Source organism: Mytilus edulis, chromosome 14, assembly GCF_963676685.1.
Source record: "Mytilus edulis chromosome 14, xbMytEdul2.2, whole genome shotgun sequence".
NCBI classification, from domain to species: domain Eukaryota; kingdom Metazoa; phylum Mollusca; class Bivalvia; order Mytilida; family Mytilidae; genus Mytilus; species Mytilus edulis.
The window spans coordinates 49,777,257-49,802,305 of record NC_092357.1 but is presented as its reverse complement, the minus strand read 5'-3'; the positions used below and the strand labels follow the sequence as shown (position 1 = coordinate 49,802,305).

The 25,049-nt window shown below is 30.8% G+C and overlaps 1 protein-coding gene across 1 annotated transcript; it reads right to left on the bottom strand.

Annotated features, from left to right (window-relative positions):
• Positions 1 to 2,174: 2,174 nt before the first annotated feature.
• On the bottom strand, positions 2,175 to 24,029 carry LOC139503162 (scavenger receptor cysteine-rich domain-containing protein DMBT1-like). The gene is made up of 18 exons (XM_071292893.1): positions 23,996 to 24,029; positions 22,754 to 22,795; positions 21,711 to 21,787; positions 19,492 to 19,560; positions 18,942 to 19,041; positions 18,536 to 18,627; positions 18,094 to 18,162; positions 17,547 to 17,721; positions 17,062 to 17,234; positions 16,350 to 16,515; positions 14,392 to 14,561; positions 13,997 to 14,162; positions 13,474 to 13,643; positions 12,400 to 12,565; positions 10,302 to 10,471; positions 8,351 to 8,522; positions 6,599 to 6,768; positions 2,175 to 3,922 (listed from the first exon to the last, which is right to left on the bottom strand). The coding sequence occupies exons 1-18, from the start codon at positions 24,012 to 24,014 to the stop codon at positions 3,755 to 3,757; spliced, it is 2,334 nt and encodes a 777-aa protein (XP_071148994.1). The 5' UTR covers positions 24,015 to 24,029; the 3' UTR covers positions 2,175 to 3,754.
• Between the last annotated feature and the right edge of the window lie 1,020 nt (positions 24,030 to 25,049).

Genomic DNA, 25,049 nt, shown 5'->3' with positions numbered 1-25,049 from the left:
AAATAAATACTCAAGTTGGAATAGATCTACGAAGACTCAAGAACGGGCATGTGTGGTTTGGCAATTGTACATGCCCATGGCACAGATGTCTAGATATTGCTCGGAAGATGTTTTGAGAAGTTACGATGCTACCGGACATGGAAAATTAAACTGTTACAGTATATTACAGAACACAAAACTGGCTATCTTTGCTGTAAACACAAGTTAAAGCTGACAAGGGTTACATTAAAGCTAAAATTCCCAATCCCACGGCATCAAATAATTTAAAAAAAACATATGACCGAGGCCTTTAGCATTGAAGGGTTAAAATTAGCATTGAGCCGTATCCAGGTCCTAAATAGAAAATAAAGAGATTTGGAGTAAATGTACGCGGGACAAAATCGCACACAATATATAGAAAAAATACAAATTATTAATGAACAGGGCTTTTATTCCTGTTCTTCATCATGAAAGTAGCGGAAGGGTCTTCAACGAGGAACCGGACCATTGATACTCATTATACAAAAGTTACATGGGTTAGTGCATCGGACTACAAACACAGAAGTTCCTGATTCGATCCCCGTTCCGGAGGGAACGAACATTGCCTATCCACTATTAATAAATATGTTTAAACTAACAATAGCCACACACTTGACTATGTAGAATACATTGTTTTTTCTTTCATATGTCTTTTGATATTGATTCTACATGTAAATACTAAAAGTCTTACACTGTATCTATATATTTTGCTCCGAGACCAGAACATAATAAAATAAATAAGGCAAAACTTGCTCTTTAGATTAAGAAAAGGTCCGAAAATTTTGTAAATTTTTTTCCAGTTCTTCCGGGGTCCTTGAGCCCTTCCCTCGCCAAAATATAGTTTGTTTTATTTGTAATACAGGCTAGTTACGCTTCTATATTATCATCTTATATCAACCTCTCCAAACTTAAAAGTTAAGATCACGCACCCTTAGTCTTTAGATTGATAAAGACTTTTGCATCCGTCGACATTTTCTTCGATTAAAATAATATTGATCTGACAACCGCTGTTCATGTATACTTTAACACCCGGGCTAGTTTTCTTGTTAGTTTTAAAAGTAGTTACCTCCCTTGTTAGTGTGATGTCATCAATCTATTTATTTGTACCACCTTTATATAATATTATATTGTACAATTTAAATTTGTGATTCGTTTAATATTTAAATATAATAATTAATTCTTAATCAGAGATATAAACAAGGTAATTTGAAAGTCTTTGATTACTTTATCACCGTAGTTCAATTCAGAAGTCATGCGGTCTATTTGGTCTACATTATGTTGAATGCATACTGGAGTGTTTGTATTAGCAACATTTACTATCAATGACTATACATCAAAAAACATTTTACATTATTAATCGAGAAATAAGTAAAATTATATACAAAACTTTATGTTCACCCTTTTGGTATGTAACAAAAATCGACAACATTGTTATAATTTCATTGTCTGAAGCACCTTTAAATGAATGACAAATGACAACATTGTCATTTTTTGAATGACAATTAAAAACAGTGTGGGAAAGATAAATTGAACACACTTTCGTTTCTCGTTTTTCGTTTTTTGTTTTTGTGAAATCAAAAATGAAAAATGAAAACACTTTCATTTTTCGATTTTAGTTTTTGAGAAATCAAAAATGAAAAATGAAAATACTTTTGTTTTTCGTTTTTCGTTTTGTGAAATCAAAAACGAAAAACGAAAACACTTTTGTTTTTCATTTTGGTTTTTAAGAAATCAAAAACGAAAAATGAAAACACTTTCGTTTTTCATTTTTGTTTTTTAAGAAATCAAAAACGAAAAATGAAAACGCTTTCGTTTTTTGTTTTTTGTTTTTGATATTTCAAAACGAAAAACGAATGGACGCAGATATACACGGACCATCATAGACATATATTTAAAATTCATTTTTCTTCATTTTTTCATTAATGCATTTACAATTGTATTAAATTACACATTAATGTAGGTGTTTCTAGTGTATATTTGTAACTGTCCTTTCGTTGAACATTATAAAACACCAACACTGATTTTTTTTGATTCATTTAAATAATATTTATATATATATAAATATATGAAATTGCATAAATTGTTCAGTCTATATTATTGATGTCTTTTCGATTTTTATAAGTGATGGCTGGACAATAATCAAAACAAATTGCACATATTGTATAAATTTTAATATTCTTTATGAAATTACAAAACTTGTTAAATGCTACATATTATGCTTCATGTTATGATGATCAAAAAGTCATTAGACATGCTATTGATTATTGCAAAGTTAAAACAATTCTAATTTTTAGAAGAAATCCATCAAATACCTTATTTTCACATGTTCATTGTTTTACACGTATGAGATTTGCAAGCTTCATATATGGGCGTTTTTCAATAAAAACGTACTTTCTTGTCCCAGCCACTTTAAAAAAAAATGTTTTTGATCTTTGCAAGTAATTTTTTGTGCAGTCAGTACATTGAATTAGATATAACATTTAAAAGCAAAGACACAGTTTATTTTTTAGAGGGATTGATAAGATATTGATTCCTGAATGGTCCAAAACAACCAAAATGGCATGTCCCTAGACCGCCTGTTCAACATTCATACTCTCAAATATCGTAAAAAAAGGTAGAAATAAATTTTAATTTTACTTAATATAAGTTCTTTAATAATTCAAAAGTATGTCTAGAGCCAACATATTTTAATAAACAGCTTTTAACATAGGATTTTTTATTTTAGAAGGTGTGTCCCTAACACAATGTCCACTACGAAACGAAGTCATTAAAACTTGATTATAAACAGTTTTATAAAATCAATGTAATTTTTTGTTTGCAAGAGATATAAACATTAGGGTCTTACAAAAGAAGTGATGCTTTTATAACGGCAATTAAACTGTTGGTAAAAAAAATTGAGCACATCAAATGGACCAGAGTGATGCCGTATTTTTGTAAATGTCCACTACGAAACGGGTCAAATCTCCTTCAGTAACTGGTTTTAAAATTATGAAAAAAATATCAGTGTACAGCTGAATAACGCTTTGATGAATACAGTCAGTCTTGTTACTATTGCAATATTGGGGTTGTGAGAAAAAAATAAAACATGTGAATACGTCCCCTACGAAACGGTCCCCTACGAAACAAGTTTGGGAGAAAAACGTTTCGTATTGGACACTGCCACTACCATGTACTCTTTTTTACTCTTTTTTCAATTATATTCGTGCAAAGCAAATAACAAAGGTTAGTTTCATGTAAGTTTTATTATGTTTTTATTAACATAGAATAGGGTTGATGTCAACTACGAAACTTTTTGTCCACTACGAAACGGTTTTGTCAACTACGAGACGCATCAAAATGTCCACTACGTAACATGAGTTGTACCTTCATATGTGAAGTACTGTCTAATCTTTATCGATAAAAAATGGTTCTCCAATTCAGAAAAAAATGAGATTTTTCTAGTATATAAAGTAAACAAACTGAAATGTCTATAGGAAACATTTAAAATTGCAAAAATATGTGTGTTTAGAAGCAGTTTCGTAGGGGACAAAAGTCCCCTACGAAACAGTACACAAATTATGAAAATAATATCATTTTAAAGAGTATTTAAGATTGCACATTTTGTTTACAAACAGGTCTATAATAGAGGTATTCAAAATCACTCTTGAAAATAAATTTTAGACTAGTTGATTTCCATTTTTTTTTAGGTCTGAAATGAACGCTTTTATTGAAAAACGCCTATATAAATAAAACTCCCTCATGAATGCGAGGTATAGGTAGCAGTGAATCCTCTCTCCGTGTTACTTCCGTCAGTTGTAAACAACACCAGAATGACATTGCCAGTTGACTGAATAATCGGAGTATTATTATTTGACCCAGAAAAGTTTAGTAAACGCCTATCTGAAACTCTTGATCCATCAAATACCTGCAAAATATAAGCAAATTATGAATATCACTTAACCTCTTTTCTTCTTTTCTGTCGGTCAATATGCATCCAATACCCCTCTATGCTGTACTATTTGGCATTTTTATATTCCCCTTTCATAATCGTTTGACTAAGTTCTTCCCGCCTAAATTAATCGGTACCTTTCTCAGCTTACCCCGATAAGTTACACAACATGATAAGCCATATTGGTTGATAGAGGCAATACAAGTACTATATATACCATGGTTTTTACGAGTTAACATATTTAAACAAACGAATCCGAAGTAAGACACATGGTATATAAAATTTGTAATATAAATAAAATGATTGACAGCTTCAAGACCTTCAACTAATATTGGAAATTGATCACGTTACAGTTTTGTCCAATGAAATGGAAGCTCGCGCAAGTCACTTTTGCGCTTCGTGTATGATCGTCTGTGTATTTCATGTAGTAGAACCCCTGAATTTGCAGAAAGTAAAGAAAATGTCGGATTTTCCCGATTATTTTTTTAGTTTTGTGCCCCGTGTATGATTGTAGGCGCAGGTAATTTCATAATGTCGTCAGACTGAGGTAAACAAAAATGTTGGATTCCAGCGACAAGGATTAAATAATTATTCTAATGACGGTAAGAATTGTTGTTTTTTTGTTTTCAGTGTATCATACAAATTAATCATATTTTACAGAATTTTCATCTAATTGAAAAAGGCTTTTCTTCCGTTATTTTATTAGATTATTCATTAAAACGCAATTTTAATGATAAAACAATATTTTAACAGTGGCGGATCCAGGGGCGTAGATAGTGTACGTCCCCTAATCATGTTTTTCACAGATATTTGTAGCCGATATTTATCCCTTTTTGTATAGGTACCCCCCTTTTTAAATCGAAATTTAATTGAATTTTCGCAAAAGAAATGATAGTTTTACATTTTATTTTTTTTCAAAACTGAAAGAAGAAACATTTAGTAATTGTTTCCAAAATTAAGGGAATTCGTAACAATCCTTTATAGTTTGAAAAGGGTTTCTTGAAATGTGGTACACATAATTTATTGCTTTTTCTTATAAAATGAAAACAAATGAAGATCTTGACCTTTTAGTACGTTTTACAGTTTCCTAAATATTTAAGAGGCGGATACATTTGAAAAAAAGGTGGAGCTTCAGCCATGGAATAACATGAAAATGAATATGTTATACCATGGCTGAAGCTCCGCCTTTTTTCCTTTGGATTCTAGTCGAGTTGCATATTTAATTAGCAAAGTATGGTACAACATAAATTTGAATATAATATACCATGGTTTTCCCTCACCACACTTTTTAAGCAAATTATTTCATAAAAACATCAAAGGAAAAAATCCAATTTATGTTACAAATATTGTTATCCAAAAATATAAGCCAGTACGTCACCAATTTCGTGATTGTATACTGAAGAATTTGCGTTGTGTATATTAAGAGAAAAAACACGTCTATACTAATAAACGATTTAATTATTCATGGACAATGAAGTTTACACATATATACTACGATGTGTAATACAGACATCTCTAACGCGTATGACAACATGACTTTTGTATAAATCACGCGCACTATATATGCTAGTCTCGTGCTATGACTGGTATTTTTTTCAGTGTTGAACAGATATGAAAAATATATATAATCTCGGACAAGAAATCAAAACTTTATATTCATTACTTTTGAAGCTGTAAAACAGTAAATTTTCCATATTTTCATGTCAGTACAGAAGTACTTGCTTCCTTGTGGATGATGCTCATGGGAATGAACAGTCCTCGTGCAGAAGTATCAATCAAATTGAAGTAATAATGTTAACGGTACCAATTGTTTTTCAGCGATGCCCAATGCCTAATTATTTGAAAGTAAACAACCTTATAAAATCATTTGAGAGGTGATAAAATAAATCAAACTTTAAAAAAAAATATGTCAAAGGAATCAATATAAATAATGAGGGAGACATTCTTTAACTTACAAAGATATCCGATTGTGAATCAATGTTCTAGCAGCGTTTACATACAAGCTTTTATATATCCCTATTGATATTATATTCCCATGTTTGTATTTCTAATCATGATTTCATTTATACAGAGTTGCTGCCAACAAGGAAGCTTTCGAACCAAGAGTTTGAAAGGATTACAGATGATAACGGTTATGTTCCTTACGACATAACTACAATCCCGTTACCTTTTTACGAATGTGACCTACCGAATAAGACAAATAACCGTGTTTGTACGATTATGAGCAACACTACCAGTGCCACATATGGAGCAGGATATGTCATTATTCTGGAGCAACTGAGATCACCACCAGTTTAAGTGGGGTTTGTCATGTTTGTGTTGCTTAGTCTTTATTTCTTATGTTGTGGTTGTGTGCTGTTTGCCTGTTTGTAATTTTCTTTTTTAGCCATGGCGTTCTCAGTTTATTTTCTATTGATGAGTTTGACTGTCCCTATGATATCTTTTGCTTCTCTATTAGATGAAATGCCACCTAAGCAGTCAAATCCGGTTGAATACGACAAAGGATCAAACAAAGTACACGTAGAATTTTACAGTTCTAAGAAATTAATCATACATTTCATTGCAGTTAAAGATGTGTGTTTCATAAACATATATCTCATGTTTTAAAGCACCGTTTTTATTTGGTGTTTCTAATATACGATAATCTCTCACCTGAAGGTAATCATATTTATCTTCTGTAATAATACTAGTAAATGCTAAGTTAATTCTCTGTCCTGATTGCACCCGAATCAAGTATGTGCAATATAAGTAATTTGTATATGGATGAGGATAATTTGGAGAACTGAATGAACCTGTTGAACTTGTCAAAACTCTCGAACCACCTTAAAGATAGAACATCAATTTCGATGCATAATGTAAATGTACGAAAATGTTTATACGGTTCATTGCACAAAGCTAGTTTAACAATTTTTTTACATTCATAATATAATGACCGTTATTTTGTGAGAGAAGTACCGTGTCATATATTGCATCCTAAGTAAGGTTTTAGCTTTCTTCCTACTTGATTAACGAATTATACGTCTGCATTCCTACCGGGCTGCGTATCGCACCTGGTTTAAAACACTAAGCCTTAATGAAATTAATGTCGGATTGTCCTAACGTAGCTATTGAAACATATAGATAAACTAAAATAAAAAACAAAACAAAACACAGAAACATATAAGACTAACAAAGGTCAGAGGTTCCTGACTTTGGACATTTGTAACATTTGGGGTTAAAATATATTTCATGAGATATCAAACCTCCCTCTTTGTTTCCAGCTAAAGGAGAATAAAAAACACATATCAACACGCAGAGTAAAACTCAGTTTATAAGAATTCGGTATTTAATAGTAGAGTATGTAACAGAAGAATTAAGCAAAAAGGCAATGATTAAACTGAGTGAAAGGTGAGGTCATCCTCATATGAAAATGAGACACAACTCCCCTTGTTAGTGGTTTAGTAATCTATCACCAGAAAACATATGAGAAACTCATAACACGTATCATGCACACAACTGGTTATATAATAAATATGTGTTTTGTTTCTAATTGTAGTTTAAGAATCTGATTATTACATATATTTTACCATATTACTTAAATTGCAGAATTTCTCATATCATGTGTCTGATTGTCAGTACAATACCTATTTAATTACTGCCTTATTCAAATTGGATAACAGTTGAACAAAGCAAAGAAACCCAAAAGGAAATTTTGTATTTTAATAAAACATTTTCCTTATTGCATAACATTGGACAATTTTTGATAAAGTTTTTCTTCTTCTTCCTTTAATTTGTTATTTTACATCTGCTTAAGTGGAATCACTAATAAAATGTGTTTTGTCGAATCATTGTCTTTTTGGTATTTGGTGTGAAATTGGTATGGATGGAAACATCTTCACAAACAACAGTTTCCAAAGGTACCAGGCTAACAGCGGTATACTACTGTTGCCTTTATTTACAATTTAATACGCCAGTTACAAGTGTCGCCTACATAAGACGAATCAGTGACACTAAGATGAAATTAGTAAACATATCCAAGATTAAAGTTAATTATTCCGAGATTAATGTCGATATTTGAGAAGAAAAAAAATAGGGCCCTTATTAGCTTCCGTACTAAGGTAATATATGCCTGGCATTAACAAATCCGTAGTATTTCGAAAAATCATACTTTTGGTAAACAGGAAATTTACGAAAATGACCATAAAGTGGTTATTTATGTCAACACTAAAGTGCTGACTACAAGCGAAAAAAAGCATCAGTAACGTAATACAGATTCAGGGATAAGTTGAAAGGAGCATGTCTTCAATAGTATCAATGTACTATAGAATCGGGATAATTTAGCACTTTGGATACACGTATTCATGGACCTTTATTAAACTCTATAAATATCACTTCATATTTACTTGTATATATTTCATAACTTACTATCGTTAAACGCTTTGAATGATACGTGGAATCCATAATACACTACACTGACGTCAGAGGTAAAATGTAATAGCATTTCATTGTGTGTTGATGTTATGTATTCTGTGTTATTTTCATATGTTCCGGAAAGTCTTGCCAATGCATTGTTTGAAGTGGTAGGACCATCATACACCTATATAATAGTAATAGAAATCATCAGAATACATTGTTATAGTTATAATCGTAATAAAAAAAAAGATAAAGATGATGATAATGATTTTAACGATAATGATGAACATACAAAGAAGATCATGTAATAATAGTAGTAAAGACTACTATGACCAATATCGGAATTGTTTAAAAAAAATAACTAAAGGTCTTCGGAATGTATTAAGATTAGTATTTTTTTTTTTAAATTTTGTAGCCATGAGCTATAACATATTCTAGTGGACATTTGTTCCTATAAAAAACCACAAGCTATATTTGTCTTGACTTGTTCAATTTATTGCTACGGTCACTTCAAATCAGATAATCAATGCTTGAAAGTCCAAAGGTAGTGAAATTATAAAAAATGTTGCATGATTGACAATGAGACAACTCTCCTCAATAGACCAAATGACACAGAAATTATCAACTATAGGTCACCGTACGTCTTTTAACAATGAACAAAATCAATACCCCATAGTCAGCTTTAAAAGGACCGAACTGACCAATGTAAAACATTGAAACGAAAAAAACAGCCTGATTGATGTACAAAAAAAGGAACAAAAAACAAATTTGTAACACATCAACAAATGACAACCACTGAATTACAGATTCCTGACTTGGGACAGGCGCATACATACATAATGTGGACGGATTAAATATATTAGTGGGATCCTAAACACTCCCCACTTATTTTATACAGTGGTGTAACATCACAACTTAGCAACGAACTATCAAAATCTGTTGAAAAAGGACCTTATCTAAATGTAGCACAATAGTTCTAAATTGAAGATTTACATGCTTTAATACCGAATTTGGTATCTCAAACGTCATTATTTGAGTGGCACTTACAAATGATATGAATAAAAAACAAGTAATTTTTGAAATACTAAGCTTTTCTACCTCAGGCATAGATTACATGAGCTGTATTTGGCAAAACTTTTAGGAATTTTGTTTCTCAATGCTCTTCAACTACGTACTTTATTTGGCCTTTTTAACTTTTTGGATTCGAGCGTCACTGATGAGTATTTTGTAGACGAAACGCGCGTCTGGCGTATATACACAATTTAGTCCTGGTATCTATGATGAGTTTATTTAAAAACTTGATTTAAAAAAAAGCGTCCCAAATGAAGCGTAAATACAACATGTACTAATTTTATACTTATTTTAGTAATAGTAATATGTTAAACACTGGGTCGTTGCCAATGTTGCTAGAGTTTTTAATCCCCGAGGATATCACCAGCCCAGTAGTCAGCACTTCTGTGCTGACATGAATTATCATTGATATGGTCATATTTATAAATTAACTGTTTACAAAAAGTTAAAATTTTTTAAATACTAAGGCTTTTCTATTTAAGAATAGACTATTTGGATTCGTGCGTCACTGATGAGTCCTTTGTAGACGAAACGCGCGTCTTGCTTAAATACAAAATTTATTCCTGTTCTCTATAATGAAATATTAAGATGTATTTATATTTATATGTAATGTATTGCTATCTAAACAACCAACTTCACCACAAACCTAGGCATTGACCGTTATCTGTAGTTTTGTCTAAGGGCAGTAATGAAAGCAACATGTCAAAATTGAGAGCATGGTATTGACCTCAAAATCATATAATAAAGTTCATCCCGTAGGGAAACACCACAGTTTAGAAAATATTTTAGCATAGCGTCTTAAATTTGTTCAAATATTGTACTAAAACTGCATTTCAATAAAATTCTTTGTGTAAAACATTTACAGCAAAAAAAAAAAATTCATAAAATTTACCTGTAGATAATCAGTTGATGATTCAGTTTTAAATACAACAACTGTCAAATTTATTTTATATCCTACTGGAACATCAATGTAATATTTGCAGTTCGATAAATTTGGATAAGGATCTGGAAACCATGGAGAACTAAAACTCCCAGATTTCGAAGAAAAATTTCCGCCGCATCCTGTAATATACAAAGCGTACAAACAGTATTTCATCCTTTTTTTCCCCACATAATACTGACCATTTTTTTTCTCAATTGATATTGATAACTATAAAGGTTGACTTGAGTAAAGATTAGTGAAACCCTTGTGAAAGTTTGGCAAACAGTATTTCATCAATTTTAATATAACGATATTCAATCTAATACCGTTTTACACACATTCAGTATCAACTCCTTCTTTTAAAAACATTTTACCAATTAATGATTGTCAAACACGTCATCGGCTCAAGTCAATTCTTAAGTGACAAAATGAGCAAGACGACGGGTAAATAATGGAAGCATGATCTGAGATAACTTCGGTATCATGTGTGATTTGTGACAATATATCTTTCAGTGTTTTGTATACTTTTTTTTTTCTTTTTGTCTTATTTTTAGACACTTCTGGGAATCAAGTTAAATCAATCGAGATTCCGATATGAAGGTAAAGATCTTGAGAAAAACAAAGGGATGTTTTACGTTATGTAAGAGTTGGTGCTTATATATTGAAATAACTTTTCAAAATTAAAATGTCTAAATCCAATTTATGTTTACTCTTGTGGAGGTTATCAATAAATCATAAAAAACAAAACGGGAATGGATTGGTTAAGTGTTACTTTATATGCAAGATTTTTATTAAATTATATACGTTGCTACCAACTATCATTAGTTTTGGAATTATGTACAGTGTATGATAATATCCGAATCGCTTTATTTATTTTAGATTTGTAGATACATGTTGATTCAATGTGTGTTGTCGATAGAAATTACTGTAGAGCAATGCACAACTTAAACTTTGAGGTTTCCAATATGACTTATGACCGGATTTGACCCTTGCGTTCCACATAATGCTGAACAAATTTATCAACAGAGGATATTTTTCTCATTGAACGCGACATATTAAATCACATATGTCGAAAACTATAAGGGTTGACTTAGGTGAAATCTTGGCTGAAATTTGGCGTCTATTAATTTGTGCGAGATGTTTAAATTTGCCGACAAGTCCGGTCAGAATAGGAACTTTTAAACTTCGGTTGTGTACGTTAAAATGTTTTGTAATAACTTTTCGTCGGATGTGTAGGTAGCGTGTAACAATACCGCAGTTCTCTTTGTGTTCGATTTACTCTCATTTTCCAGTAAAAACTCAAAATGTCCTGCCAATCACTTCAGATTTCCCCAAATCTACCTATTGTAGTTTGATCATTTGTTTTCTTAGTCATTATATATATATATATATATATCCCTTATATTAATTGTTTGAATGTCTAGTTTTGCTATTGGAAGAAGATGGTTCGCCCGATGTCAAAGACCGACCTTCGGCAGCAAAAACGACTATCCTGGTCCTGTTAAGTTTTGTCTGGGAGTCTTCACCCATCTTGGATTTCGCAGTAGCAGATATTAATTTGTCTAAATATTGAATGAAATGTGCAAATTTTGAGAGTAGTATGTAACTCATTGGTAAGAATTTTAATATTATTACAGAAAATTATATGTTTATCATAATGTACGGCTGTTTTAGAAAAAAACACTATCCTTATGTTTGATTTTTTTCCCAAGTCTTCCATGTAAGGGGAGATAACTCAATGCATAGGGTGGATAACATATATAACTTCAGCTAGCTTCTCACATTTTATCTCAAAATTCTATGGTGTAGTTTTCTTTTAATAACACAACATTGGATTTTCCATGTTAGTTTATACAAAATCTGACATTTTTCAAAACCTTTAGCGTAAAAAAGAGTCCGGTGACTCATATTTAAAAAAAACATGAAACATTTTGATAAATAGTGAAAAAAAATCTATGGAACTTATATATGACGACCAGCCACGTTAAGATCATCTTCGAACGCAGTTGCAAAGTGCTAATTCGAACTTACCATGTGTTGATATTGTATTCATTTCTTAAATATTTACCACGAAATTTGGTAGTGTATGTCGCAGTGAATCCATGATCTACTCCACTCCCATCTGTGTTGAACCATAAAAACATGGTATTATTTGTTGATTCAAATATCCTGTTGCCAATATGACCTTCCAAGTCCCCAATATGACTGGCAGATGTCGTTGGCCCATTATAGATCTATGTAAAGATAATATATTTATGATACAAAATACACGATAGAGTTAAAGCTGTTGAGTCTTTATTCTTGTATTTACATGTAGATAGTTTAAGAAAATTTAGAACACATTATTCTATACCAGGTTTACAATATTTAATTTGGTTATTGTTCAGTTGGAGTTGTTCTATCTTCATGTTTTCTGCCATATCATGTGTTGTGATTTTCCTTTTTAATTGTTTTTTTTGGCATATTCACTCATACATATATATTTTTAAAAGAAAGAAGACAAAAATTGAGGCAACGGAGAGCTAAAAACTATGGCAGTTACACCTGTTTTGTGGTATCATCGCAATTTGTTTATATATTTTCCAAACGCGCTCACTTCTTCATTCTTTGCAAAAAGAAGACCGATGGTAAATGTTATCAAGATTAAAACAACCAATAAATAGATAATTCGCATTGCATTGACTTTGTCGGCTAAGAAGTAATCAAAAAAATATTTACAATACAAAAGATTTATCATAAATATGGTAATATTAAAAAACTAACTATTTACAACAATTTGAATTGTTCAAAATGCTAAGGAATTTCCTTCCCTCAAATAAATAACCTTTCGTACATCATTTGGCCTTTTTTACTGTAACGACTTTAAGACAACGAAAGGTTTTTCTTAAACGAGAAGCGCGACTTGAATACAACATTTTTTTTAATACTACATTCAAAAGTTATTTGTTTAATGTTAATTCATATTCTTGTTACATGGTAACCCGTGTTCAGTCAAGTGTTTTGCAGTTTCTTTTTCTTTTTTTCGTTCATTTCTTGCAAAGTGGTCGGATTTCCATCGTCTTATGAAATTTTATTGTCATCTTGTTATCTTTCATTCCCCTTTTTCTATACAACGCATTCGAGCGCGTGAATTACAACCTACCTGTAATGCGTCACAGCATTGCTCAGTTGAAAAGTTGAAGACATGGAGATTTATAACATAACCATACGGGACCTCAATAAGATATGTACAGTTCACATGGTTGTGGTAGTTGGCAGGATAGTTAGGAGAATGAAATGACCCTGACATTGATGTCATATATCCACAAGTAGCTTAAAGGAAACACATATCTTTTAGGTACAAAAGTTTTGATGTTAATGAAAATCATGGTTTAAGTTTCTTCTTCGGAAACGAAATATAAATATTATTAGTATAGTTTGATTGAGTTTGTATGTATACATTACACATTCATATAAATCACACGACTGATATTTTCTCTTGAACTATCATTCGAAATATTTCGCAAAAGAAATTGCATCAAATTTCATTTTGATTTCAACCGAATTAATGTCTTTTAACTGTCAATCATAAAAATTTTTGGTGTATCTTTTGCCATGTCACTTTATTTTGATTGAATGCCAAAACATTTTAATTATTTTATGAAAAATGTTTTGATATGACGTACCTCTACTATGCGTTGTATACGTTGCGAAGAAACCATGACCTGTATTGCTACTATCAGACGAAAATATGACCAACATCGAACTTGTTGTCGATTCTATTGCCTGATTACCAGCACTGCCCTGATAAATTGATAGTTGCTTAGCTGTGTGTATCAACCCGTCATGTAACTGTTTAGATAATCAAAGAAATGAGATGTTAACACGGTTTTTATACCAATTGATTTGAACAGAAATGCTCAATTCCGTTATTATTTTTTTTACAAAATTGTTTAAAAAATTTGCATAACAACTTAAGAGTCATATCAGATATTGTTTAACATATTTTACACGAAACTACAAAAACAATTGTATGTATGAAAATTAATAGGTATAACCAACTTTATATGCTAAAGCTTACAGATACGTGGTCACAACAACTTTCCGTTTCAATGTCGTATAAATGTAAAACTACAACATAACCATCTGGCACATCAATAATATATTTGCATTCCTTATTGTTTGGGTAAAGTCCCGGGTAATTAGGCGATGAGAAATTTCCAGACATTTCAGTAAAAATTCCACATGTATCTGAAACAAATCGATATATCTTAAAAAAATATAAACACATAAACACGTTTTCATTTCATAGGCTGTCAAGAGTGTTTTTGTAGATATTTGTACTGTATTTTTGTCATGAAATGTTGTAAAATTGTCATTTAAGCGGTATCTTTAATATTGCCATGAAGCATGAGATTTAGCTAGCCACAAAACGAGGTTCAACCCACCACTGTTTTCAATGACTTTAAACCAAGTCAGGAATATGTCAGATGTTAACTAATAGTTCGTTTCTATAGATATATGAAGATGTGGTTTGATTGCAAATGAGAAATCTCTCCATCCAAGTCGCAATTTATAAAAGTATGGTCTACAACACGGAGCCTTGGCTCACACCGAACAGCAAGCTATAGAGGGTTCAAATATATTACTTTTGTAAAACCATTTAAACGGGAAAACCAACGATCTAATATCTAGGAAAACAATGAGAAACAAGAAACGATTATGAACCACATCGCCAAACGGCAACTACTGAACATCAGATTCCTGACTTCGGACAGGTGCAAACAATTGCAGCGGGATTTAACTTGTTATGTATGTTGTATTGCCGTGTATGCATTTTTGCAATTCAGTGTTTCTGTTCTATCGGTTTTGGGTTGTAACCCGGTTGTGTTTCCTTTAAATCGATGTATGACGTTTGAACAGCTGTAAACTGTATCCATCTATTTTAATGATTTGTTTAAAGATGTGCGCTACCAATCTGTTAAAGTAAAACCCGTAGCTTAACGATGAAACATGGTTATTTTCTAAATCCATCTAACGATATATTTAAAACAGTAACAAATACCTCTCCAACACATTGGCAAACACTAGTGTTGACACTTCTAACATTGACATTTGAATTGCATGAATTATGTACCGTTTCACATTTGCTTGAAAATATATGTTTCAAGCCAGACTACCATATTTTCCCAACTTATGTTCTTTTTTTACTGAAACTCAGTAACATGTATCACGTTTGCATGATGTAAGATTTTGTTTTATGCATATTTACGTAGACTCGCAAAATGTGGTTTCAGTATGCTTTAGTTTAAAATGCATATTCTTGGAAATTATATATTTTCAGGATCTACCTAAATGATTTATAAAAATCACGTCTTCTTTTCTTAACGTTTCTTCATGTAGATATTATTCCTTTACATCATGAACATGATGTAATAAATATATATACATATGCTGTATCTGCGAGCCTTTCAGAGAATCTGGTATCATCAGTATTTAGCTCTTGTCACCAGTTTTATTATTGTGGTGTGTCCTGTTTATATTGTTATGCGTTAGTTGTTTAAACGCTCATTAATGATTACTTCTTATTTTTTTTAGGAGAAACATGTGCAAACATATATTTTTCATATTCTGGACTACCTGAAATAATCAAGGTTTTTTTGTTGGTTTCATTCTGCTCATTTTCTAGATCGTTTAATCTTTAATTTTGTTGTTAGTCTTTTGATCGTTTTCGTATTTCGTCGTTGATAATTCTGTTGGTATGTTTCAAGCTCTTGATTTCAAATTCATGATTGGTCATGAGTACATCTTGGCACATAGTATAGTTTTAGATAAAGTTTTAACTCCTACCTAATAATGAATGATACACTATCAAAATGAAGCTGTTTTGGAAATTTTGTACTTTTAAACTAAATATAAGAGGTATTAAGGTCTGGTACAGTTCATTTACACAGACATTAATGTCTTGCATAAAAATGACTTGAATATAAAAATCTTTTCAATTTTGGTTTTTATACTTTGCTATTCTATGAATCTTACTTGCTTCAACAATCGAGTAAGTTGCAGAAAATCCTGTATCTACCTGGCTGTGATCCGATGTGAATGAAATAAACATGTTACTCCCTGTCGAATAAACTACCCTGTCACCAACCGCCCCCTCAAGACTTGCAATTTGACGAGCAGACTCGGACGTTCCATCATAAACCTTTAAGAATATGATAAAGTATAAACAAAACATTATACAATCATATTTCGTTTGAGATTATTTCGAATAGGCAGAAACAATAATAAAAACGCTGATGACGTCAAAGTCACACTACTAAATTATGTCTATTAGACGGTAGACTAAAAACTTTTAGTCAATCCGTAGATGTTTTTTAATCATATATCTCAATGATAACGTTTTTCTGCAATTTATAAAAATCTGAAATGTAATTTGTTGAATATTATAAATAGAAATCAATCAATTTACAATGACTAAGTATGTATATTCATTTAATATCATACCTGTCAAGGGTAGACATTATATAAGTAGGCTTAACATTCAGGCATGTCTCAAAATGCCTGAAATAAGCAAATGCCTTGACATGAACATAAATGATCACAATTCAGTGTTTACTCAAAGTTGTTAATTATTTTCCAAATGTGAAGATCATACTGTACTTTTGATAAATATAACAAAATAGTGTTTAAGGGAGACTTACATGTATATATATATAAATATATAACAGTATATAAAAGAGACTCTTACTTTCAGATGGTCGCAACAACTTTCTGTCTTTAGATCTTTTACATGCAGACGAATTGCATGACCATTGGAAACATGTATTGAAAAGCTGCACCGAGCATTGTTTGGATAATTACCGGGATAATTCGGTGAAGAAAATGAACCGACTGAAGATGAAAAGATACCTCCACACGGTGCTGTGAATATAATTGAAATATATCCTGAATAAAAACTTTCGTTGACTATTTTTAAGAAATGACAAGCTAATATTTCAAAAAGCATTCTTGAAGTTTTTCGTGTTTTTCACTTTAAAATTAAAATCTTCTATATTACCAAAATTTCCAAAATTCTGTTAATACTAATAAGTACAAGTATGCCGTGATTGATCAAACACAAACATTTTGACTTTAAACTATTTTAACATCGGAAGGCAATATTTTAAAGCAGTTAGTTTAATAGTTATTTTTACATTTATATGTTAATTGTTAGAAGTTTAGTTAAGACGTTACCATGCACAAGTGTTGTAGCAGGTGTTGTACTTGTTGTACTTGTGGTTGTTGTACAATAATCGTTGCATAAATCACTCTGACAACATTTTGAACATAATGTTGATCGCTTTTTTATTAATGCAGCTCTCTTTTTTCTTCCAACAGCTGGTACATATCCAGATAAAGCTTGACAAACCTAACAAAATATGGCATTTAATTACTACATTAATTCAGAAACAACACCAATACATATATGAGTTCACTGATTTCCTATTATAGTTGATGTATTTGTATACCTACCATTTAAAGATATCACATTTTACCAAAATGCACAGTAGAAGTGTATATTCACAGTTTTAAAAGTTCTCTACTGCATAATTCATAACTTTAAATCTCTTTTGCTTTGTGTAAATGTTATTTTTCGAAAATAGTTGAAGAAAAACAGTTTGTTACCCGTTTTGTAATGATTGCATATCTGCTTTTACGAAATAAGTTTAATTTCATTTTTTTGATGTTATTTTTGATAAAGAATAAAGTACATCTTTGCTACACAGATTAAATTACTCACATGCATATTTGCACACGACGTTTTGAAAAAACGTTGGTTAAAGCGCATCATTTCCTGAATATAACACATCTGAAATATAACAAAAATTCTTTTTACACATTATACAGTTTACCATTAGAGTTATATGGAGAGGTAAGTTCATTTCACCATCACTTTAAAAGAACCCACATAAGAAACCAAAATGAAGTATAAAAACAAATCTAAACCATGATGAGGTTAAGAGGCGTACATGGCATCAATGCAAAAATAAACTGAACATAGATACCAGAATTGACATTTTGTACAAATGATAATAAAAGCTTAATAAAATACGAATTTGACAAGCACTCAGGATCCAATAATGACCTTATCAGTGATAATTCATGTCAGCACAGGAGTGCTGACTACTCGGCTAGGGATACAATATTAGAAAAATACTAATAGACGGTAATATTTGTTTTACCTCATCAGCTTCACACACTCTGGCCTGATGACATTGGGTAGGATCTGCGATACCATCACAGTTAAAACACAAAGGCCCAGTTTGAAGATGATCTGAAATAAGCTGATAGTTAGAAGATATATCTATGAATTTAGCTGGTTCAATTTACAAAAATACAAATTTAAAAAAAAATAATGAATGAATAATAGATGGGCTGTTCATTTGTAGTGCATGTTATAATGTTTTAGCGTGGATGGATGGATTACCGATATCCCTGGTTTTTCATGTAAAATTACAATGATTTATTAAGTATGGCGATCAAGTGTTGGAACATTTTGAAGTGAATCGTGTTCTTATGGAAAGTAAATGATTAAATAGCATCATGTTTTGTGGTTAATATCATAGATGTTATGGATAAATAATTTACTTGTTATTCCACAGCCATCCTTGTTACACCCATCTGTAGTACAGCATTCTATACACTGTTCTATGTCTGTATGTGCTAGTGACCTTGTTCTAGGGCATCTCTAAAACATTGAATATATATGGATATTCAGTTAGTAACTTGGAAACATGTTTTATATCATATCAGCCTTCTTTAGGGCTTATGTCCATGGTATATTTTCGATGTTTTCATTTCATTTTTCAATTTTCTATGTCAATGAGTTACTTTCTATAGTTATTATAAGGATATGACTAGGACAAGTGCATGGATGTTTGACATATTGAAGAAGCCAACTAGCTATATAGCAATTAAAGTTAAAAAGGCTTTGATACTAATAATTATCTCAATTCATTTATAAATGACACCAAAATTAATATAAGTTAATGTAAATCTCGCCTTATAATAACTTTGGTTTAGCGTGTGGTTTGAATAAAGTATTTCGTACGTCTGTTTTATAATATATATATATATTTAAATTTCAACTATAAATTTTAAACAAATATTTTCTCAAATATACATGATATAGTCTTACCGTTCTAGACAAGCATCCTAGTTTGTACAAAATGTTTCCAGAACTTTCAAACTTTTCAATGCTACAAATCTGAAGAAGACAAAAACATCATTTGTAATTTTGATTTGAAAAAGACCTTTGATTAGAACAAACACAGCCTTATTAAATTGGTAAGAATCAACAGTATTTAAAAACGTCCAAATTTCTTTAAACCAGCTTTATTAGTTTACTAGTTATATTTTTGTGTTTATAAAGTCCGTTTTCATGTAATGCCAACATACACGAATGCAACAGCTCAAATATGTCATCTAAAAAACAAACCGTTTGCCAGATGGTTGTATTATATACTGATAATTTAGTAACTGACGATGAAAAACTTATTTTATCATGTCACGTTTGTCAGAGGTCCAGCTGAAAAGTCGAGATCTGAGTATAACATCAGAAATGTAGTACGTCCTTAAGATATGTTAATATTTGATAACTTAGTTCACTTGGCTACCTGAGATTTCAGACATCTGGAAGATTTCTCTATGTGCCTATGAAAAGGTTGTTTGTATTTTGATCGATAGAAAAATTGACGACAAGTAGTGTGAGTACAATGTTTATCAAATATTATAATAAATGTATGTTGAAGTAATACAACTAGACAAATTTGTTTAAATAGTTTTTCGTTTTAAAACAAAGCCTTTAGAAAATAAAAAAAAAGAAATGTCGGGTGTTTGTCGTAAACCATTACCGTAAAAAAAGCCAAAAAAAAAATAAAATCGTTTGAATTACGATTTTTACAACTTCGATTTAATGATGCACTGTTTCATGTGAAATGTTATTCATCAATCAATTTGATAGCTTGTAGAGTTTTGTAAGGCAATGAAAATCAAAACCAAGGAGTAAACAAAGAATCATAAAACCAAAAAACATTTACACCAACAGTTACAAATTATAAATAAGAAACAACACGAACTCCACTAAAAACCGAGAGTGAAATCAGGTGCTCCGGAAGTGTAAGTTTTTCCGGCATCGTGTACGGCACCCGTCGTGTTATGTCTTTGTTCAGTTTGGAAATGATGGAAGGTTATTATTACAGGGGAAGAATATCAGATATGATTTATGATACACTTTTGTCATTATGGCCAATCAGCTCATGATGGCGACCGTAAAATTTCTTAAGTGATTACCATAATTCAATCGACTCATAGCCCTGTCTTAGCAACTTTTGAGAAAACAGTTTTCCTCGTTCAACAAAATAATATACTTTGAGCTAGCTTTAGAGTAGTGTATCAATTGCGACTCCATATACTGGTGCCGCTGGGATTTTGCTACACAGAAATGGAAAGCTGATTATAGGAAAATTAAAATCATCGCGTTTGTCATAAATTTTGGTATTTAACCTACCATGAGTAGTCATTTCGAGAAAATGGTCTAAATAGGAAGCAGATTTATCTGTCGGAAGTATCTTTAATTTCAAGTTTACTTGAAGTTATAAAATGTAAGTGATCACTGAATCAATCAATTATTAAGAGACAGTACATTATCAATATAACAAAAGGTGAAATTTAAAGACTGGGCTAATTTCTTTTCTCCTTTCTGTACAAGCCCTTAGTTAAATTCTGGTTCACAGGAAAACAAAAACAAATCTGCAAGTAGAGGAGCGCAATTGGTACCCATTGGGATTCCAATAGTCTGTTGGAAGACCAAACCTCTAAATTTAACAAATATGTTGTCAATGAAAAGGTCTAGCATGACAGTGATATCCTCTTCGATGTATTTTCCTTGAGTTTATGATTTTTCACAAAGTAAGCTGAATTCCTGCCCAATACTAGATATTTAAAACGTCTAGTGCCCTTTTTGTTAAAGAAACATAAGCTGACGAGTTCTCTCAGTCGAGTTTTAAGTTTAGTATGTAGAATAGTGGTATAAAGAGTTGTAAAATCAAACCTTGTTTTTGCAAAACACTTAACATTGTGTTTTGAGAGTTTGGAGAAGATTTTTAATTAAAAAAATACATTTACACTTGACGTTGTTGAGGTAATGTAAACACAAGATTTTGAAGGCCGACTTTTAGACGAAATACTGGTGGTTGTGATGAAAATTAAACAACTATAGTTGTATTCTCTTTTTAATCCTTAATGCACGTTATACAAAAATCCAACAAAAAACAGATAAACAAAACAGCAACACTTTAGTATTTAATTTCGAAGGTACAAATTTAATAATTATAAATAAATATGTAATCTACTTACTGATCCTGACATGCATTCAATTGTGTGGTCGCAAAATAAAGGATTCATAACTGAATCACAGTTCAAGCAAGTCAAACCTGCAATAGACAAACCAAATTAATACATCAAAAGGTATAGAAATAACACAATTATATATATAAAGAAAGTGTACTGTATATGCATATTTTCTGATGTATTGCTTGATTTGCATCTGTCATGACTACACATATGATGCATGTGATGAAAAGCATCAAGCATAATGTGGTCAGTGGGTTAAACAAATAAATTATTACGTATCATTTGTTTTCATTATGCATTTGATAAATTGTAAGTAAACTGGTCGTAATAAGCAATATTTACTGAATCATCTTCCATATTTGTATCTTTCTACCACAACATTCGATTTTGCATAGACGTAGTTTTATATATTATTGAAACGGCATATCTTCATCTTTATAAAGCTTAATTTATTTCGTGTTTTCCCTAGCCTGAATACTTTTGAAATAGGGGTATGCCATGATCACTCATTATTTAATAGTACAGCTAATTAAATTACATTGTAAATTGTTGTCTACAATCTATTTATATTGATTTTTATATATTTATTATATATTTAACTATAGACAACAGAAGCCACACGTATACTAAATTATCGAAACAATATATAATGAATATATATTCCAACAGATTTACACACATACAAATAATGCAAAACGTGACTTTGTTCGTGCTAATGATTTTGCGTTGTCTATGTCAATTCGTGAATGAAATCGATAATTTGACAAACGTATTGTTGAAGTTTTTTACCGAAATTAAAAATCTGCAATATTTGTATGTTAAACGGATACACATTTCACATTCTGAGTGTCTTGATTGTTCTTATATTTTAATACTACTTGCTTATTAACGAAAACAAGTTTGCTCGGGTAAAACAACGTGAAAAGAGCAAGTGATTCAAAATATGTTTTGTAATTGAAAGATATTTTTAAGTGACTGTGTATTAAAGCATTGTTTGCGTTATATTTAAAAGTTGAAATTATTGATATGTTAAGTTTTATAATTACCATCAACCAATGTTCTCTCGCATGCCAACATCAACAATATCACTGTAAAATGAAGTAATTATGTTAACTTCAATCACTTATGATTAAATTCATCATAGATACCAGGATTAAATTTTATATTTACGCCAAACGCGCGTTCCGTCTAAAAAAGTGAAAAATAGCCAAATCAAGTACGAAGCTGAAGAGCATTGATGACCAAAATTTATAAATAAAAGTTTTGCCAAATACAGCTAAGATATCATTTTTTTTTAATAAAGATTCATACTTTTTTTTCGAAACGCACACTTTTTGGTTTGATTTGATATATGTTATCTAAATCATGTATAAATACAAAAAAACAACTTTGATTCATATTGCTGTATCTTAAAGTGTACTCGTATCAAATTGTTACTGTTTGAAAATAATATATATTAATTGTATATTTTTCATATTGTACCGAGTGATATAATTGCTGTCATCTTGAAATTTTGTAAATTGTACTTATATGGAATGGATTATCTTTAGTTGTTATAACTTGTACTCAATCCTATTGTATATTTAGACTATAACATATGTTTAAACTAAAATAAGTGTTAAGTTTATTTGATGAAGAACGGAGACTAAAATGATATAATTATAAATAACAATGTTTCAATTATACACTTGTCGCTTGCAATTGGTTTGACTCTGATCCTTAAGAATTAACAAATGTATTTGTGTTTTCATAATGTTTTATTTAACAGTTGGTAATACGTATACGTGTACACAACAACTAGAAAATCATGCTGTAGGATAAAAAATTGTCAATGTGATATGAACAAATGTCTTGAATGTCAAATTTTTATCAATCACGAAACATAAAAGTTTCTTAACATATCTTGCTAAATACATTGCCCATCCTTGCAAAATGCCATGATATTTTAATTAATTATTCTTTATAGCCGTTTACAAAAAAAATCCCCTATTAAAACATGTTTCTTTCAATGAAACACTTGTTGATTTCATTAGTAAATCTGTAAGATAAAACAAACACAGAATTTCCTGATTTTTTGACTTGAACTTGCGTAATCCAAATTATTAAAAAAAATATACAAAAAATATAAAAATAAAACAAACATACGACATTTAATTACAAACACAAACATTTTCATACTTTATCATTAACGCAATACATCGGAGTTACGAGAAACAGCAAATTATGTATAAATACGTATATTTATTTATTTAAAAAAAAGAGATACCTACAAAATGTAAAAATCATACCTGTGAAGTACATAATCATTTTCTAAAGATTATGGACAATAACAGTTGAGTTTACTTAAATACCTGCAACAAGGAAGAATCTGGTTTAAGATGAATCAAATACTATGCAACACATGCATTTGAGGTTTGATAAGAACAAGAACAAACCCTTATAATATAATCGGATGTTAATTATTGATACCAGAAAAAAGATAATCTTACAAAGGTTGTGATCGTACTTCCTTGATGGTTGATTAACAACAATGAAATGTACATCCTCAGGTAAACGACTTCTGAATTAATGAGGAGAATTTCATCAATAAGAAGGTCGTAAATAAAATGGAAACATTTCAATACTGCTGTTCAAAATAAAGGATTCAAACTTTATTATGTATATGTTTATCATGATTAAAACACGTTTTATTACACTCTTACAGATTTAAGATGGTAAAATAATTGTTTTCAGTTCTATAAACATATTGCAATTAATAACAGCCTATACCTTTTCTTGTAACTTTTTTGGGGGTAGTATTGAGGACGATCACGTGAACGTTGTTTTCAACTACGCAAACTGCGATATGATGTCACTGATATTTGTCATTCGGTAACAGCTCGAACTCGAATTTGACACATTTTAAGTTTTGTTATTATTCCCTTTGAAACTGAAAGACGGCTTAATTAAAATATTTTTTTCATTGATCACCAAGTAAACTTTGAAAACATTTTCAATGAAAAATATTAAAATGTACGTGCTAGTTTGCTAATCATTCATACCAAACACGTCAAATATCCCCCTCCTTGTCGACCTCTTATCATTTTTATATTAGTCGGAGTTCTTTCAGACACTTTTCACTATGAGATGATAAAACTTGAGGCTCTAAAGAGCCTGTGTCGCTCACCTTGGTCTATGTGAATATTAAACAGAGGAAGCAGATGGATTCATGACAAAATTGTTTTTTGGTGATGGTAATGAGTTTGTAGATCTTACTTTACTGAACATTATTGCTGCTTACAATTATCTTTATCTATAATGAACTTGGCCCAGTAGTTTCAGTGGAAAATGTTACTTATTTGT